At 38.5% G+C, this 17910-nt stretch overlaps 1 protein-coding gene and 1 long non-coding RNA gene across 6 annotated transcripts in view; both read left to right on the top strand.

The window, feature by feature from the left end:
- Positions 1–17910, top strand: part of XYLB (xylulokinase) — an 84557-nt gene that overhangs the window by 20859 nt on the left and 45788 nt on the right. For all 5 annotated transcript variants that reach the window (XR_003993182.1, XM_030497673.1, XM_030497662.1 and 2 more), the window contains 3 exons: positions 1303–1418; positions 4309–4382; positions 5771–5867. Coding sequence is in view for 4 of the 5 variants with exons in the window: in XM_030497673.1 (XP_030353533.1) it covers positions 1303–1418; positions 4309–4382; positions 5771–5867 (287 nt within the window). In the remaining variant the exon portion in view is untranslated. The remainder of the gene's footprint in view (positions 1–1302; positions 1419–4308; positions 4383–5770; positions 5868–17910) is intronic.
- Positions 11212–12267, top strand: LOC115612865. The gene is made up of 3 exons (XR_003993187.1): positions 11212–11295; positions 11532–11583; positions 12161–12267. It is a non-coding gene; the product is annotated as an uncharacterized LOC115612865 (long non-coding RNA).

Raw genomic sequence — 17910 nt, 5'->3', positions numbered from 1 at the left:
ATCTGTACAATAATATGATGCTGTAGATGACATTAGGAACAGCGTTCATAAAGTTGAGTTCCAAACCATGATGTCCATTGCACATTACTGAGTATCATAGTATGATTTCCCAGCAGTTACTATTTTTTTTTTTAAGTTTTGCATTCAGATTTCTTCTTTAGTCAATATTTTCCCCAAGAAAAACTGTGTAAAAGAGCTGTATAAACAACCTGTTCGTAATAGCAAAGGAGACACTGAGGCATTTTTCTGAATACCTGTTATACTGCTATTATTTTGCTGCAGCTTAACGTGTGCAGAAGGCCAAACCTGCCTTTCAGAACACGAGATATTTCTGTAGTCATGCAGATACAGAGTTGCTGTTCCTCCTGCCTAGCAATTTCTGCCCTGACACTGCCCCATTTGCACCAATGCCCCTTTAATTCTAGAATGTTAGAGTTAGAAGGAGACTCTTGGTTAGTAGGGAAAGAGTGCCTAAGCTACCACACAGAGTGTTTGCATAGAAAAGTAACTTCAGCTGCTGTTACTGAGTGTGTTCAGTAATTTCCTTGCCCTCTTTCTGGATGTTTCAGTGTCTTTCTTGCTGAGTTGCTTTGATAACTCTGTGCTGAAGTGTATTCAGACTGCTTTCCTCTGGGTTTGAGTCCAGTGCTGCATGAGTATTTTGCAGTGTTTGTAGTGTTATGGTCACAGAGGAGGCGAAGGAGGTGACTGCATGAAGGGTGCAAAGACCATGAACACTGAACAGATGCATGTTTTGCAGCATGATTTAATGGCTCTGGACCAGAACTGTGCAGATGCAGCTGTGGTACTTTCCTTTGCCAGATCATGGGATGCAGCTAGACCTCATAAGTCTTGTTGGATCCAAGTTGGCTTCATACTGGTACCCCACTCCTGAAATCATAAATACAATGTAGAGACACTACTGCTCCTCCTTGCAGAGTCCTCTCAGAGTGAGCTTTTTAGCACTGTATCAGAGTGCTTCTTTCAGGAGATGTCTTAGCTGTTCAGAGTTAGCCTGGGTTTAGTGTGGCCTGCCAAACTGGATCTAAGCTGACTCACTGGAGAGATATATACCAACATCTCTGCACTGAGTTTCCCAACATGTCCTGTAATATTTTTCTTTCTTATCTAGTTTTCTTTCTCTCTATCTCTTTGTAATGAAGAAGTGATTGTATCTTTTAGCTTGCCCAGCTTTATTCAGCTGATACAATATACACCAATATTGAGTAAAACAACAAATTGCTCAAAGGATCTAGAGCCAAATGTTTTAGAAAATGCATATGGTGTGTTTGTGTGTTTCAGTTTTAAGAACGGCTCTCTGATGAGAGAGAGGGTCAGAGATGACTGTGCTTCAGGCTCATGGGATGAATTCTCCAAAGCCTTATCATCTACTGTTGCTGGAAACAATGGAAACTTGGGTATGATCCTCAGCAGGGCTGAGAGTTCCAGGGTTTGCGTAGACACATGCTTGAGTGGGTGTTTTACCTACTTTTTAACTGGGTCATTATAAAGGCCAAGAATTAAGTTGAGAAGGGAAATTCATAATGTGTACTTAAAAATGCTCTGTTAGTAGGCTAAGTGTCATGATAATATTTTCCTTCAATATTCACCAAATAAGAAAATTATATTTATTGAGCTCTTTTAGTCATTGAAAGGGTATTAGTAGCATCTTAGCTGAGAATATTTATAACCAGTAATTTCTGAAGAAGGCTTTCATTAAAGTTTGTTTCTTTTTCTGAAGATTCAAACCAAGTGAGTTAAGCATGTTACTTCTTTTTCAGTCATTACTCTAGAATCTTGTTCATGCATGTGGACAAAGCAGTAATGCCAAGTGATACCCAGATTTCCTGTATTTTCCCCAATGTATGTCGCAGAGTCATTTCATCCCTATTTTTTTACCCCACATTATAGTAAGTGAATTATAAGAAACAATGGTAATAGAAATATTTTTAAAACATAAACCCATGTATTTCAAGTTTTACATTATTTTCTTTCCTGCAGTTTAACAGTTTACAAGTGTAGCAGGTAGCTGTGAAGTAAGTTATTGAAAGGCGAGCATATGTGTAATCAAAATAAAAATTTAACCATTGCAGAGCTGGATTTAAAACCATCACCATTATCTCAGATCTGCATTGATGTGAGTAAAATTAATTTAAAAACTGTAGGTAGCAAATGTAGATATTTAAGCTGTAGAAGACTTCACTCCTTAGAAAAGTGAATTTAAGATACAGTTTATTGACACTGTGAGTTTAGCACTGATTTTTCATTTTTAGAAGCTCTGTTATATTGTCTGTCAAATCCATTCTCTGTGGGGTATTAAAATGACCAGGAATCTCTTTTCACTAGAAGGAAAATCGATGCAGGTGTTTCAGAAATGGCAAGAAGTTATTCCAAAACCCCAAAGTCAGTCACTATGGATGGTATTAAAAAAAAATTGGAAGTTGATGAAAATATTGTTACTGATTTCAAGGGTACCAGGACACTGCCTTGAAGTTTTAAAATTTGTATTATAGTGTGTTTCCTTGAATATCCTAATCCCCTATAAAAAGGGGTGTTTCGTGAAAGTTGTTCTCTATAACCTGTATGGTTGGATAACGTCTGGGTATACATGTAAGAATACAGTAATCTCCAAAATCTGAGTTCCAGAGGGAAGCAAAGCAAAGAAGTAACTGGTTAGGCACCCTGCCTTTTATAATTTGTTCTCTGCACTGCCTGTTGTGTGAGAAGATGTGCCTGCAAATGTTTGAGAGATGGGCAGAGGCAGCTGCTAGGACGAGGCTGGGATAATGAGAGTAACACGTGTAGCAAATAGGGAAGGAGGAGGAGTGACCGGGTGAGGGTCCTGTTGCACCTGGGAAGTACTTGAGAAGGCTAAATAGAATCATAGAATTGTTTGGGTTGGAAGGGACCTTAAAGATCATCTAGTTCCAACCCCCTGCCACGGGCAGGGACAACTTCCACTAGATGAGGTTGCTCAAAGCTCCGTCCAGCCTGGCCTTGAACACTGCCAGGGATGGGGCAGCCACAGCTTCTTCTGTTCCAGTGTCTCATCACTCTCATAGTGAAGAATTTTTTCCTAATATGTAATCTACCTCTGCCATCTTTCAATTTAAAGCCATTCCCCTTGTCCTATTCCTACGTGCCCTTGGAAAAAGTCCCTCTCCAAATTTTTTGTAGGCCCCCTTTAGATACTGGAAGGTGTCCCTGGAGCCTTCTCTTCTTCAGGCTGACAAGCCCAATCTGTATGCCTGTCTTCATAGGAGAGGTGCTTCAGACCTCTGATGGTCTTTGTGGCCCTCCTCTGGACTTGCTCCAACAGGCCATGTCCTTCTTCTATTGGGAGTCCCAGAACTGAACGCAGGACTGCAGGTGGGGTCTCCTGAGACCAGAGTAGAGGGGAGAATCCCCTCCCTTGACCCCCTGGTCACGCTGCTGGTGATACAGCCTGGGACAGCTGGCTTTCTGGGCTGCAATCACACATTGCTGGGTCATGTTGAGCTTCTTGTCAACCCCAACACCCCCAACTCCTTTTCCTCAGGGCTTCTCTCAATCCATTCTCCACCCAGCATGTATTTGTGCTTGGGATTGCCCTGACATACATTCAGGACCTTGCACTTGGCCTTTTTTTTTTTTTTTTTTTTTGGCTAATAATTGTAGGCCTCTTAGGGCAACATACTCTTGTTTCAATGTCTGAACATTAGAAAATCTCCTTAGTATTACAGCTATTCAGTTCAGTTTTTCTGTCCTTGTTTTCTTTTTCTTGTTTCTTGAATATCTTTTCTGACCAACTGTTCTTGCCATCAACGCAAAAGAAATCTTTTTCATGCTTTTTCTTTAGTAGTCTACAAAGCACTCCTGCATTTCTTCAGATCCCATCAAAACTATTCAGACCAGCTCAGATCCATGACTTAAAATGTCTGATGTTGTCTAATACGCTCACGAAATCTAATCCAACAGTATTCCTGTATTCATCTTACTTGCCATTTTTTCTGTGTTTTTTTGTTTACATCCTTGCGTATTTCTAATGTGTTTTATAGTATCTACATTACTTGCATGTGTGTGTGTTGTGGATGTGTGCTCTTTTGTAGTCTTGCTGTTTATTATATTGTTTGGATGCCTAGACCCAGACATGCTTAAGATCCACATTTTTGTAAACTGAAATTTGTGGACTGAAATTAGTTGAGAAATAGGGCGCGTAGCAACTCAAATGTCCAAATACCTGATAAGTATTTATTATCATTTTAGCTGTACACTGAAATACTTTGGCCTAGGAGCAGACATGACAGTCTTTAATGTTCCTTGATGCAGGTTTCTACTTTGATGTGATGGAAATTACTCCTGAAGCAGTTGGGATTCACAGATTCAACAAAGACAACCAACAGGTAGTAATAATCTAGTTAATGTCTCAAACCTTGAAGGGGTGCTGTCAAGACTTGGAATCTTTGCTATTATCTTTTTTCTTTTTTTTGGTCAGAGATACTTGTTTTCAAGTTTTATTTATTGGTGCAAGTCCCTGATGATGATTTTCATAAGGAAGTATTTGGACTGTATCTTGAGAGCGTCTACAGTGCAAAGTCTGAACTAGAACTTATATGGTATTTTTTTAGGAAACGTTTCCTTTACTGGAAAATGTGGATTTAGTGAAACAAATTCTGTTTTTGAAAAAGGATTAACTTTAAGCTCATTGAGAGCTTAGTACGCTTACATGACTTAGTCCCCATCTTCTAAGTTTCAGTCACACAGATAAGGATATGTTGAAATTTTGGGCTATAATATTTTGGTTTTTATCTTGCTCTAAATGTGTATATGAAGACCTCAGTTTTCTGTCCTGCATCGCTTGGGGTAGCTTACCTACAAGCTACATAGTTGTATATAAGTAAACACAGGCTCAAGTCCAATTGGAATTAAAATAGAAATTATATAGTGAAAAGGAAAGTTCTTGGTATCTTTTTCCCTTTTTTTTGTTTTTTTTTTTTTTCCTTTTGAGGTATAGATATTGTTTAAATGTCTGGCTTTCTGGGTGGTACTGAAACTCAAAAGATGTCTTTGATCAATCATGACTCCCAGTCGATTAGACTTCACCCAGGTGAACAGAGATTGATACTATCTTGTGTTTGCAGTGTAGCACTAGTGTCTTAAATGTTTGCTGTTTAAATGAATGCTTAATCACTTCTGTTATACAAGTTGTAGGCACTTATTGTAGTGCATGGAAAAACTCAGTATTTTGTGAAGCTTTCTTTGTATTTGTAGTTCCATATTTTCCTACTTCTGTTGCATTTCTCATATTCTGGTTGATGAAAGGACAGAAAAATGTTATGTGTAGAAACTAAATAAATTAATGAAAAGATTACATGGTTTCACTTTTGTGCAGATAGAAATAAATTTTTGTGACCTAGCTTAATGCATCTGAATTTTATCTGCTTTAATTTTATATTTTTGAGATATTGATTCTTAAGCAGCCTTTGGTGCTGGGAAATGCGTAGAGAAGAGTTTACAACTTGCAGTAGAACCTCTTCCCATTGTGTATTGATTTCAAGTTTGATGGATTTGCCAACAAGCACTGAGGTTATGGGTTGTGTTCTCTGTCATGAGTCTTTAGGTCCATCTTGTATGTCTGAGCGAAGAACTAGGCCTTGCTGAAAGCAGACTTGGGGGGGAAGACAAGGATAATAAACTATAAATCTGTCTCGTGTTTTTAACCAGTCTGCAGCTTGGCATTATATACTGTGTAAGGTGCTTGTTCACTTAATATATTCCCTCTTTGGTACAGGTTTCAGTCTTTCCAAAGGAGGTGGAAATACGAGCGTTGATTGAAGGGCAGTTCATGGCCAAGAGGATTCATGCTGAAAAGCTGGGATATAAAGTCAGTAAGTATGATGAAAAGCAGCAGAACTCATGGCACTAGAGATCAAACACAAAGACAGGAGTCCTAACAGTAATGTCAGTATTGTGATTCTTGTCCTGCCTGATGGATATAAAAACTGGTATAAATTCTAAATTGGCCTCCTGGAAAAATTTTGAATGGTGTGTTGGGGCAAGTTTTTGCAGATGTTAATTTTAGAAGGACTGATGGTTTAACTTTAAGATGGCTTCTTTTTCAAGTATTCTTGCTGTTTCGTTGTTACTGAGCTGCATTGTCCATTTTTAAATAAGAGTTTGGGCTTTGACAGCTTGTTAAGTGAAAAGAAGACCAGCCTTCTTCCTTAAGCTCAAGACTGTAACTCAGAAAATCTGAAATCTCTGTTCAGTTCCCTGATCTGCCATAAGCTGTTCATTTACCTCTTTACCTCAGTTTTCTGTTAATAAAGCAGAAGCCTTTTGCCTGTCTTGTGATATAGAAAGCAAGAGATCCTGCTTCCTAGAATTGATAATATGAATATTTTTTAGCATGTTGGAACAACAAAGTCAGTATTTTACCTATAGAAGTGGGATCAGATTGTTACTAGCTGTGCAGTTCTACAAAAAAGAATACAGGCAAGTTAGTAAGAGGTTTTATTGGCATTTTCTGTCAGTGTATCAACCAGTGGCATCTTAAAAAATATTGAATTATCTCGTCTTGAGGGTTTTTAACCAGTGCTTTACTTTTTAAAATCGTATTATTTTGATTTACATTCTGACCTCCTCCTTTATAAGCCAATGCTGACCTCCTAATTTAGAAGCCATTGCTTGACTCTTACCTCCAGGCTTTTATCCATAATCATGAAGGATAGAATTTTTTCTCTTTTAAAAGAGAACTTGGGAGCTGTAAGTTGAGAAAATAGAGAGACACTGGAACAAATCACAAGGCTTGGCAACACCACCTCATAAATTTACGCTGTAAAGGCTTTCCTGTTATATATTTTCTTATATACTTGAAACCGTATTTATTTGGGGAGGTTATTTATGGCAACAGGCAGAGATTCAAATAGATCGTGTTTAAAATACCTGTTTATCCTTCATTCTTAGGTTTTGCTGCACCAAAAGCTTGGCTTATATAGCCTAGAAAGCTCATGGCTGAAGAGGATACTTTTGCAATCTGTAAATGTCAGGGGTTAGACAAACAGCAGAGTGCGAGAGGAACTATTTAAGATATCGGACAACTCTGACACAGAAAAAAATGGGTAGAAATTATATGTAAATATGTTTAGGCTCTGTAGGGCAGCCAGAAACCTAACTAGATTTAGGATGTGGCTTAATCAGCTTTAAAACTTTTTTTTTTTTTAATGCTGTAGTTGTCTACAGTAAAAAGGAGATGGGTGTGATTGCGTTGTGTTCCTGGTAGATTCCTTGGAACCTTGTATGCATTTGTTTTGTTGCATCCCAAGGGTCTTTCAGCTATTTAGTAACTAACAGATGAGTTGCTTTAAAAAAGAACTGCTGTACGTAGTGTAGGCTGTATGCATCTCCCACTTTTCCTTAGTGGTATTATTTAAATGTCATATTCTGTTAATTTGTGTAGTGATGGCAGGCTTACATCTGCATTGTTGTGTGACAGCTCTGAAAACAGGGTGAGTTCTGAATGTGTTTGAGAGTACGGATGAGCATTGTGGGAATTACTCTGGTATTGCTAGACTTTCTCTTGTTTAATAGCTGCTGTTTTTCAGGCTGCTTTTCTGTTTCTAATGTGATTTAAAAGGTTATTTATCTTTTGGGTGAAATACACAGTCAGGACCCTTGTGTTTATTCAGTTCCTTTTAGGCCTTGTCTACACAGGGAATTTACTTTGATTTTTCCAGGAATAAAACTGATTTACATTCAGGAATATAATCACAGCAGTGTAAATCTTGGCTTTTGTTGTTGTTTACACCAATGGGAGAATAGAATAATAACTGCTCACAAGATCTGGAAAGTTATATGATAACACGTATTAAATTGATCTGTAACACAAATTGAACTGACATGGTCAGTCACAACAAATGCTTTGCTATGGTGTCCTGCAGTTTGTGTGGTGCCATCTCAGTGGTGCACATGACTCAGAAACCTGGCTAAGAATTGCCGTAGCTCTGGCATCAAGGTGCTGGAAAAATCATTTTGGCAGTCATGAACCTGCCTCTCTATTCTTGGGCCAAATGCACTTTGGATGACTGTAATCTGAAAAGCAGCAGCATATGTGGAAGAGAATTTTGTGAAGATAAATAAATAAAAATCAGCCATATATAGTTCTTGGTTATGCACTGTGAACATGACAAACATTAGATAATCCCTTAGAATTTACTTTCAGTTAATGAATATATTATCTTGCTAGGAGCAGTACTTTGAATCCTCGGTCTAGCTAGCACTGCAGGAAGAAGTGCAATGATGCTGAAAAATGTCTTATATTTGTGTGTGGTTTTGTTCCCAGTTTGATGTGTCTGGTTGTCTTATACAAATTACAAATAATAGTTTCAAAACCCCTTAAAAGAGTTCTTCGGGTGCTGTTCGTGCTTGCCTGCAGGCGTGTGCAGAGGTTTTAGTGCGCCTTGTGTGCCAGTAGAGGGCAGGGGATTCTCTCTCATGTCTTCTTTTCTTTGAGGCTGGGAAGCGTGTGTCAGCCTTGTTTTGAAAATGGCAGTCACCAGATGATCCCTAGGAGAAATGTTAAGCCTTACATTAATCGTGATTTAAGGGTTTTAAAAGTGCGTGTCACTCTGTTCTAATTGCTCTAATCTTTCTCAATCAGATTTCAGGGGAAATCATTCAGTAACACCCTGTATCCTGTTTTGCTTATGTGCTTAAGGGGTGGATAGAGCATTGCGATCTAGAAACAAACAAGTGAAGTTTGGTCTGTCCCTGTTGTTTACATCCTCTGATTCAGAGATTCATGCAGATAAGGTGAAGGTTTGCTGTTCTGCCTTTATTTTCCTGAATTTTGATTGTATCATAAACGCCTTCTGTTTTGTCACTTCCTTTTTCTGCTTGCAGCCATCCCCTTTTGAAAGCCAAACTCATGACTGGAGTTCAGAGGCTGGTCATACAGACATGCTTGCTGCATGGTTTGAGGACTCTCTGAAATCAAAACTTCATAGAGAAATGACAGTGTCTGCAGCTTAGTGACACTGGTGATCGCAGCAGCTATAAAGCTGTCAGTGGCTTAGACTGATCTGCCAGTATATACTTTAATAATCTTGATTATCACTTCAGAGTTGCTTCTACACCTGGCCAAGCAATACTCAAGTTCATCCTAAAATTGATACTGACTGGAGAATGTTGTAATGGTCCTTGCTTGGAGCCAGTGAAACTATCCTGGTGAAGACCCACAAAACTGATTATTCTTCAGAGAAGAATCTACCCCCTAGCCCACTGGTGGGTGAAATAAATATTGCCATGATGTATGTTATGTGTGCTGAAGTAAACAGCACACAGGTATGAGTTCTGGTGTTGATCACACATGTAGTCAATAGACATTTAAGCGATGTGCTGGTCTTCAGTGTAGAAACAATTGTGAAAATGGAAATCTCAACACTAAGTCTATACATATTGGGCCCTGTGTGTGCTAGAGTTGTGTTAAATGAGCTTTTTGTGGGACTGCAGCACCAATAAATAAATCCTGACTTGTAGGTGGCTCGTTATCTGGGATGAGGTCTGTGTTGAAGCTGTTAAATTTGGACAAGGCTTTCTGCCTTCACATTGTTGTGCCTATTGGTGAGTTCATAGTACTCCAGTTGCCTGATGTGCTCTTTGTGCCACATTTATACCTTTAGGAATCTGATTCTGCCACCTAACTGTCAACAGCAGGGGTAGATAGGTAGAAGGTGCTGTGTTTTACAAGCACAATCTTTGTCCATAAAATCCCATGTCTGTGTTTCTGTGTAATTTACAGTTTCTTACATACATAAATCCGTCATTCAGAAATAATGTTGGTGTCCTGAATTCTGCTTACTGTACTTGGTGCTTAAGCCCTGGCTGGGTGATGCAGACATGCCCGTGGCTTTGCATTGGTGTAAGAATGAGCCAGTTTTTTCTCTTAAGCGCTACATGTTACCGGTGTTTCAAATATGTGAAAGTACATCTTTCTGATCAAATGTATGATGAGAGGCGTTCTTAAACAAAACAGCAGTCCTGCAGTGCTAGGAAAAAATTGGAAATGCCAGAGCATGCTGGGCTTGACATCTCGGTGGTTAGAGGGGGAATTTATATTTCCTGAAGAACTTAGTCTAATATTACATGAGGGCAAACTCGAAGGTGCTCAATTTCTTTTTTCTTCAGGTGGTGTTTTCTTCTGATGCTCTTTCCAGCAGGTTGAAAGTAGTAATAATATGTGGCACTTTGTTTGCAGGGAAGGCAGTCTCATGGAGAGAGGAGAGCTCAGAAAATATCAGTTAGTATAACATGGAGTGATTGATTTTCATTGTTCATGACGTCATGCAGAAGCACAGAAACCCGAAGGGGAAGCATGAGGCTGTCAATTCAGAGCAAAGTGTTGGTCCATTGGAGGATGAACTGTCTTTCCAGTTTGGCAAGGCTAGATGCCACTGGTCCTCAGACACTCTGGAGATGGCTTTGTGACAGGCTATGGTGGTTGTTCTTGACTGGCTTCTGTGATTGTAGTCTCTGTAGTCTTATGAATTATCAGGAATGTTTGGGGTACTTGTTCCGTCAGTTGCCACTTCACAACTAAATATGGCTTCTACTCCAGCCGTAGCAGTGTTCTGGCTGAAAACTGTGAGTGAAGCCATTTTGTTGTTGCATACAGATTAAATTGATGTTTATGCCGTGCGGGATTTAAATTTCTTAAAGAAATCAATACTAAAATGTTGTGTTGGCTTCGTGCTTGTCTCTTGCTGTTTGCTGCTAAGAGTGCTGATGTTGTTACAGCAGCATGAGTGTGATGGCTTTGTTAGGGGCCTTTTGCTTCAGGAAGTGAATGAAAACAGTTTAAAAATAATAAGAGGACAGAGCCCTTGGTGGGAGGTTGCAGTCCTTTGTTTAAAATAATAGTGAATAATGGTAGCGGTCAAATTGAAGTATAGATGAATAGTGATGGGGCAGAGAGTACCGCTTGGCATGTGGTACAAACAGACCATAAATATGCCTTGCCATTAGATTTTAAGCCTTATTTTTGAGGGAGGGGTGTTGGCTCAAGAAGTACTTTCAAATTCATCAAGGGCAGGATCTTCCTCCCAGATAAGCTAGTGATCCTGCTGCAGAGGATATTTTTATTTTCTGATGAAAGTTCTGGTTGATAAGAGTGCCAGTGTGAGATGGGCAATACTTTGCCAAGAACTTGACTGTATCCCCTCTTATTTTCCACAGAGCATCAGACTTGTATCACGTAGCAGAGCCTTCTAGGCACGATCAAGCAAGGCTTGGTTTTAAGCCAGTGATCTGGAGTGAAAGGTTGGTTAGCTCATTACCAATTCCCTGACCAGGTATTTTGCAAAGAGCTTTTTATCATTACTTGGCTCCAGAGAGTACAGTATTAATTTAACGAATTTTAAAAAGGGTTAGATAAAATGTCTCTGAAGGAAATGACCTAATATACTATAAGAAAGCTGCATACGTGCTCTAGAATTTTTCATGCAGTGGCTATTGTCTTGCTTGTATTTTGTTTTATTGTTGTTATACATATACAGGAAACACAGTGAAGACAGAAAATCTGAAGAGTTAATAAAAAGAGTGGAAGAGGTACTATCTGTCTTTCATTTCTGACACAATGAAAAAATGTTGTCATTGTTTGAACAATCACTTTTAATGTTTGGTCAGCAAAAGACCAAGTATGTAAATGGTTCAGTTCCTGTGCCCTAATGTTAGGAGAGATTGTTTATGACTGTTTCAGTGATGTATTGTTCAAGCAGTACTCAGTAAAATAGTCGAGCTATCAGTTGCCTGTTTTTGTTAGAGCTTCATGGATCTTTAGAAGCTGGGGACTTGGACATTAGTTGAGTTATCTAATAAATCTTTTATCGCTTGTGTTTTTGGGACTGATCTTGTTTTAAATCCAATTAGATTAGCGAGGGAATGACATGATTGCAGTCTATAAGTACCTTCTTGGGGAAAGGAAACTTGGTAGTATAGGACTCCTGAGCCTTACAGACAGAAACACTATGGTTGGATAACTGAAAGTAGTCAAACCTCAAATGACAAGCAAAGTGCAGATTATTAACAGAAACTGAAATAAAACAGTGGAGCAATTGACAGGGTGTAGTGAACTCTTTAGCATTGGAAGTTTTATGAATAAGGTTTGTTTTTTTCCTAAATACAGGTGCTCTGGTCCAAAGAGATTGTTCATGTTATAGAAGGGTGAGTTAAAAGGATCAGTGGTCCATTCTGTCTCAGACACATAGGAATCTGTAAGAGATGCCATTGCTAGGAAGCTTATCTGATTCACAGCTATATATACATTTGCTTTGTATTAATCATTTGTACCAATAGCAGCTGCTGGTATCACTGTAAATGATACCCAGTTTTGGTGATCATTCTGCTTGTGAAATACTACATCTACCTTAGTTGACACTTAGTGAAATGATACCTATTTATTACTTTAAATCTTTCTTTAGTGTCTTTCTGTGTTTTCATTTTTGTTGCTCAAATGTGACAGGTCTGTTAGTGAACTCCATTCAGCTCTCCCAAGAATCCCTAGTCTCTCCAGCTGTCTTTCCTTTTTTCTGGCTTAAGGTTATTCAGCTGCTCTTACGCATTTCATGTTATGCATCACTTCTGAGCACTAAGTGTTTCAATGCTTTCAGCTGCATCAATCCACACTTGAGATTTTTCAGTGTTAACAGGGATTCTACAAGACAAGTCATTCTTTCCCGACCTACTCTATTTGCCTGCATGTACAGTGAGTTTCAGCTCTGACTTTGTTGCATGAGATTAAGCAAGACAGTTTTGCCTTGCTTGAAAAGAGATAATTGTCTGAGTTGTTTTAAAACGAATTTAAATATCTAAAGTGTTGGTTCCATACAGACTTTGATTTCTAGAGGACAGGTCCTCAGTGCTTACTCAGATTATCTCAAGAGAAAAATAACCAACCACCCTCTGCATTTATTGTTTAAGTAAAAACATAGTAAAAGTTCACATGTCCCCTTCATGTGGGGAAGGGGAATTTTGCATTCTACTTGTTTAATTCTCTTTAGACATGAAAAAATTAATTTGGGCAGATTTCTTTTTTTCCCCCTCTTATTTCTGGCCCATGGAATGCATGTGAAGGGTATTCTTTTTTAAAACATAACATTACTTAGCCTGTACATGGTGTGTCTAACTTACGCAATAGCAAAGGTGTGCATGGTGCATGTAAAGTGACACGTCACAGCCCCAAGGCTTTCACAATGCCAGTTCAGTCTAGGTGTAAAGGGTGGCAGAGGATGGGAAGTTCATGAAAAATAAGCTTCAAGTGCAGTATGTACTTCTGAAGTTCTTCTCTGACATGAGTACCAACAGAAATTTTTTAGCTTTGCACTTTGAGGCTGTAATTTATGATAAGTGACAGGACTGACCCAAAGAAGGATGAAATTCCTGATCCCAGCTTCTGGACAGTGATGTAACTTTTCTCCTTGATGTTTAAAAGGCTGGACTTGACAATCTCTTACAGCAGCCTTCAGCTCATCAGTGCTATACTTTTCCTACTTGGAAAATCTAAAGAGTGTATGAAAGAACACAAAGAAAAAGTTTGTTTGAAACTGAAATTGTCTTTTTCCAACTGCACTTACAGTGATTGTACAGCATCACGCAGACTTAAAGTAAAGCTAAACTCAGGTGTACCTGCTGAGCATTGTACATGAATTACTACTCAAGTAGAGAGTGAGTTTAAAAATGGCCACTTCTCTACCACTTGTGTTGGTTTTAAAGTATGTCTTCCATTTTATGAAATTTAAACTTAAGAAATTTCTGAAAACTGGAAATTTGAAATTAAAAATAGAGTATGTATATACATACAAGCAAAGGGTGGTTTTGTGATGTTTTTATTTTTGATAGTGTCTCAAAGTGAAATACTTTAGAGGATACCTCTACTGCAGATAACTGCACTTGTAAATCTTTATCTTAAATGTTACTAAAGTGTGGCTTAACTCTCAATGTTTTGTCTCTGGGTGTGCCTGTCTCAGTTGATTCTTCTGAAATGCGTAATTATTAGACATTTTCAGAAGTCCTGGTAGATGAAAGTTCAGTTAGCCACTGTTTGTAGAAACCTGCTAGCATCTTTATAAAATGTAAATCTGTGTGCTTTTGTATTTCCACTTTTGCAGTAACACTGAGTGGAAGGAATGGCTGCACAGGAATTTGAATGAGCTGAATGCTCTGTCTGGAAAAGTCTACTGGGTGTTTGGTGTGCGCAAACACACAGTATTGAATTCTTTCTTTTTACAAGGCAATGATATACCCAAGATAACAATTCTAAACAGTGTGTATTCATTATAGAAGTGGAAGCAAATGCCAGTATTATTTTGGAAAACAAATGAACTGACTTGGAAATATGCGTGATTTCCTTAGCCTAAAGTTGGTAGCCAAAGTTTCAGTGTACTTACCTATCTAGTCAACGTACTTCATCATTGATAGCAACTTTCTTCAGGGTGTTCTGATGTCATGTTTTCAATACATTAAGATCATTTTTGTTACATTTAAAATATTGGCTTTGTTGGTAAAGGCATTTGGATCCTGGGAGTATCCATGTGCTGAAGGAAGGCTTCCGGGGACTCTATTCCAGCATACCCTTGGCTCACTTCTCTGTGTTTCCAGGATTGGGTTCACTCAGTTCCTTCCCTCACCATTGCTGGTACCTATTACCAAACAGGTAAATGTCAGTATGTATCTGTACATAGCAATTTCCATGTGTGCATCTCAAGAAGTAATTATGGAGAACTGGAGGGCACTCAGCATTGTTACAAATGGGCAAAGTATTTCTGTGCTCTTGGTGGCCAACCTAAAACATACAAAACAGCAGAAAATAATGTCATATGTTGGCCTGTGTAGCAGCAGCACTGTGAGTAGCACTGGAATGAAGGTGGTCACAGAGCTGGAGGGATGTTGAAAGATTATTTCAAAAGCATTTGCTCTCTTCACTCAAGGTGCTCTTGATCTTTTCCCTCTGTGTTGATTCTGGTCAAAAATGAACTTTTTGTTATTTTGAAGTGGTTCTAATTATAATGGTAATACAAATGTACAAGTGGAGAGCTGCTTGAGTAATCTCTTCAAATTAAGTGCACTTCTAGTAAAATGATTTAAGTTTACCTGCAAGTGAACACTTGTGCTGCAGAGAAAGTGATACAAAGCTTCATGTTTCATACCTAATTTTTGTCTGTGAACATAAAAGCCTGGTACCCACTGAAATGCAGGTGAACATCTGAAACCATTGTCTTTAAGTATGATACACTAGAATAAAAAATTGCTGGCATATCTATTTGAAAAGGTGGAATTGTGTTTTTAAGTAAATTGCAAGTACTTGGGACCTAGTGGCTCCTAGTTTATTTTTGTGTTTTAAATTCCTTTTTTATTCATTAGAGTTATTAAATTATTTCAAGTACAGTAGCTGCTATGAATTTTGATACAGGTCAGGGCAGATTTTAGATGTTATCTAGGCTGTTACTTCAAGTATAATCACTGCAAGGGCATTCCTGTTGATTTCAGTGTTGCTGTTTGCATGACTAAGGGTTAATCATGAGAACCAGGAAAGTGCAAGACTATAACCCTAGTTTTGATCCCCTTTTGTATACTTGAAAATGAGTTAGATCACTGCTCAGAGGCCTGACCATTTTACTGTTTTTATTTTAACAAAGGGATAAAACATAGTGAGCAGTTCCAGTTTGGAGGGGCCTCAGACTAACTTCTGTCATCTACCTCCTCTATACATCCTTTCTATCTGGCCTGATGGCACATCCAACACCCCAGAATCAGCTGCACATTCCAGGAGACTATAGAAGCAAAAGTATGTTGAAGGTAGGATGTATTGTGTTCTACTGGTTAAAACAAGAAAGTTACTACAAGGATGCCAGAGAGGGACACTTAATCAGGGGCTGTAGCAATAGGACAATAGGTAGTGGGTTTAAACTAAAACAGGGGAAATTTAGGCTGGATATAAGGAAGAAATTCTTTACTGTGAGGGTGATGAGGCCCTACAACAGGCTGCCCAAGGCAGTTGTGAGTGCTCCATCCCTGGCAGTATTCAAGGGCAGGTTTGATGGGGCTTTGAACAACCTGGCCTAGTGGAAGGTGTCCTTGCCCATGGCAGGGGGGTTGGAACTAGATGATCTTAAGGTCCAAACCGTTCTATGATTATATATATATATTTTATATATATATGTTTTTATTTATACACACTCACACTATATATGTATATGTATTGTACTAATAACTATATCATACAAACAACTTTTCTATATCATTCAGAGGATGGGAGGCAAGACTGGAGATTCACAGAACCTTTTGGTTATTATGACTGACGTTTCTGAAATGGCTTATTTTCTCTGAGTGGTCGCTTGTGCTCTGTGTGGAGATGCAGAAAATGTCTTGTAAAACTGTTGTGGCTTCACCCATCGTGTGTCTGATGCTTAGGAGCAATACCAGAAATGTATGAGAAAAGTGATCTAATGGATAGTGTATACCTAAAGAGCTCCAGATAAAAGGCTCAAAGAACAATTATCTCAGTTGAATGTAGTGTTTTAAAAACAGCTTCATCCATTTTCCTGCCATTTTTGTGCTTTTCCTCTAAATAACTCTAATGTATAATAATTAATTGCTTGAAATAATACCAATAAATCTAACAACGTTTGTCTAAAGCTTGACTGCACAGAGGAAACTTCATGTTTGTTTCAGTGGTGAGAGAAAAAATCATTTACTGAAAATATTGAGAAAGCTAATATTAATTTAGATGGAACTTAATGAAATCTTTAATGGCTTTTAAAAATTATTTTCCTTAGATTTTAATTTGAATTAAATCATTGCTGTTGTTAAATTAGTTAAACACTAAATTAAGAAATGCAAATGAAGTAAGCCCAAAATCCAATGTGGTTATTGTTTTTATTGATATATGTAGGCTAGCGGTGCGGAGCAAATTCCAATTATATCTGATCTGTTATTTGCAGTACAAGTTCCTGACTCTTCATTAAGTGTAATACATTAGATTAAATACTTTGCTGGATAAGAGCTTGGAAAATACCAGTATTACAATAAACCACTTGCTGTTTTTGCCTCTTTGTTTGGGCTGTTAGCACTGCCTATAATGCAGGCTTTCTAGTTAAATGTTTTAAAATCCTGTCCAGTTGTGATCATCAGAGAAAGATAAATGTAAACTTTAGGTAGCATAGTCGCAGGAGGACTGGGAGCAAGGGAGAGTTGCTACAGGCAACTCCATTACATAGATGAGTTCGCCTGAATAAATGTTCAGTGGCTTCTGCTATGCTAACTTTAAATACTAGTAGCTAGCGAGGAAAGTGCTAGTTTCACATGATGTATCTCCCTATATGATTAAAACATCCAAAATAAATGGAGCGTTGTCTTCAAGTACCAGAACTGGATTTATCCAAGTTGTTCTTTATCTGTTGGTTTATATTTTTGTAAAGTGCAATATCCTAAACTGACTGAAATCAGTAGAAATCTAGGCAGGAAAGTGGAAAATGTACGTGTCATTTTGGGCTTGTCTGCTTTGTGCACAGCCAAGGTACTTGTCTGCATAAAAGCTCCTTTTTAATTTTTAAGCTATTTTTTTCCCTTGGAAGCCATTCAGGAAGGTGAAATCGAACAAACTAGACAACAAAGCTGCCTGTAACTGCCCTGTGACAGTCCCAGGTGGAGAGAGGACACCATAACCAAGGATACACCTAGCTGCATGACTGACCCAGCGCAGCTCTGGGCAAGCCAGGCACACCTGGGAGTACCATGTTCCCAAGCTGTGGCTGGTTTGTGCCTGTGCCGCTGCATCTGGCAGTAGCAGCTTCATAATCATCCATGTGGGTAAAACTGAATTGGCTTCAGTCAATGGTTAATTTTTTCCTGGCAGGATAAATGTTGCAGTTGATGTGG

The sequence above is a fragment of the Strigops habroptila genome, chromosome 1, assembly GCF_004027225.2.
Source record: "Strigops habroptila isolate Jane chromosome 1, bStrHab1.2.pri, whole genome shotgun sequence".
Classification (NCBI taxonomy): Eukaryota; Metazoa; Chordata; class Aves; order Psittaciformes; family Psittacidae; genus Strigops; species Strigops habroptila.
This window is presented reverse-complemented; position numbering and strand designations above follow the sequence as displayed.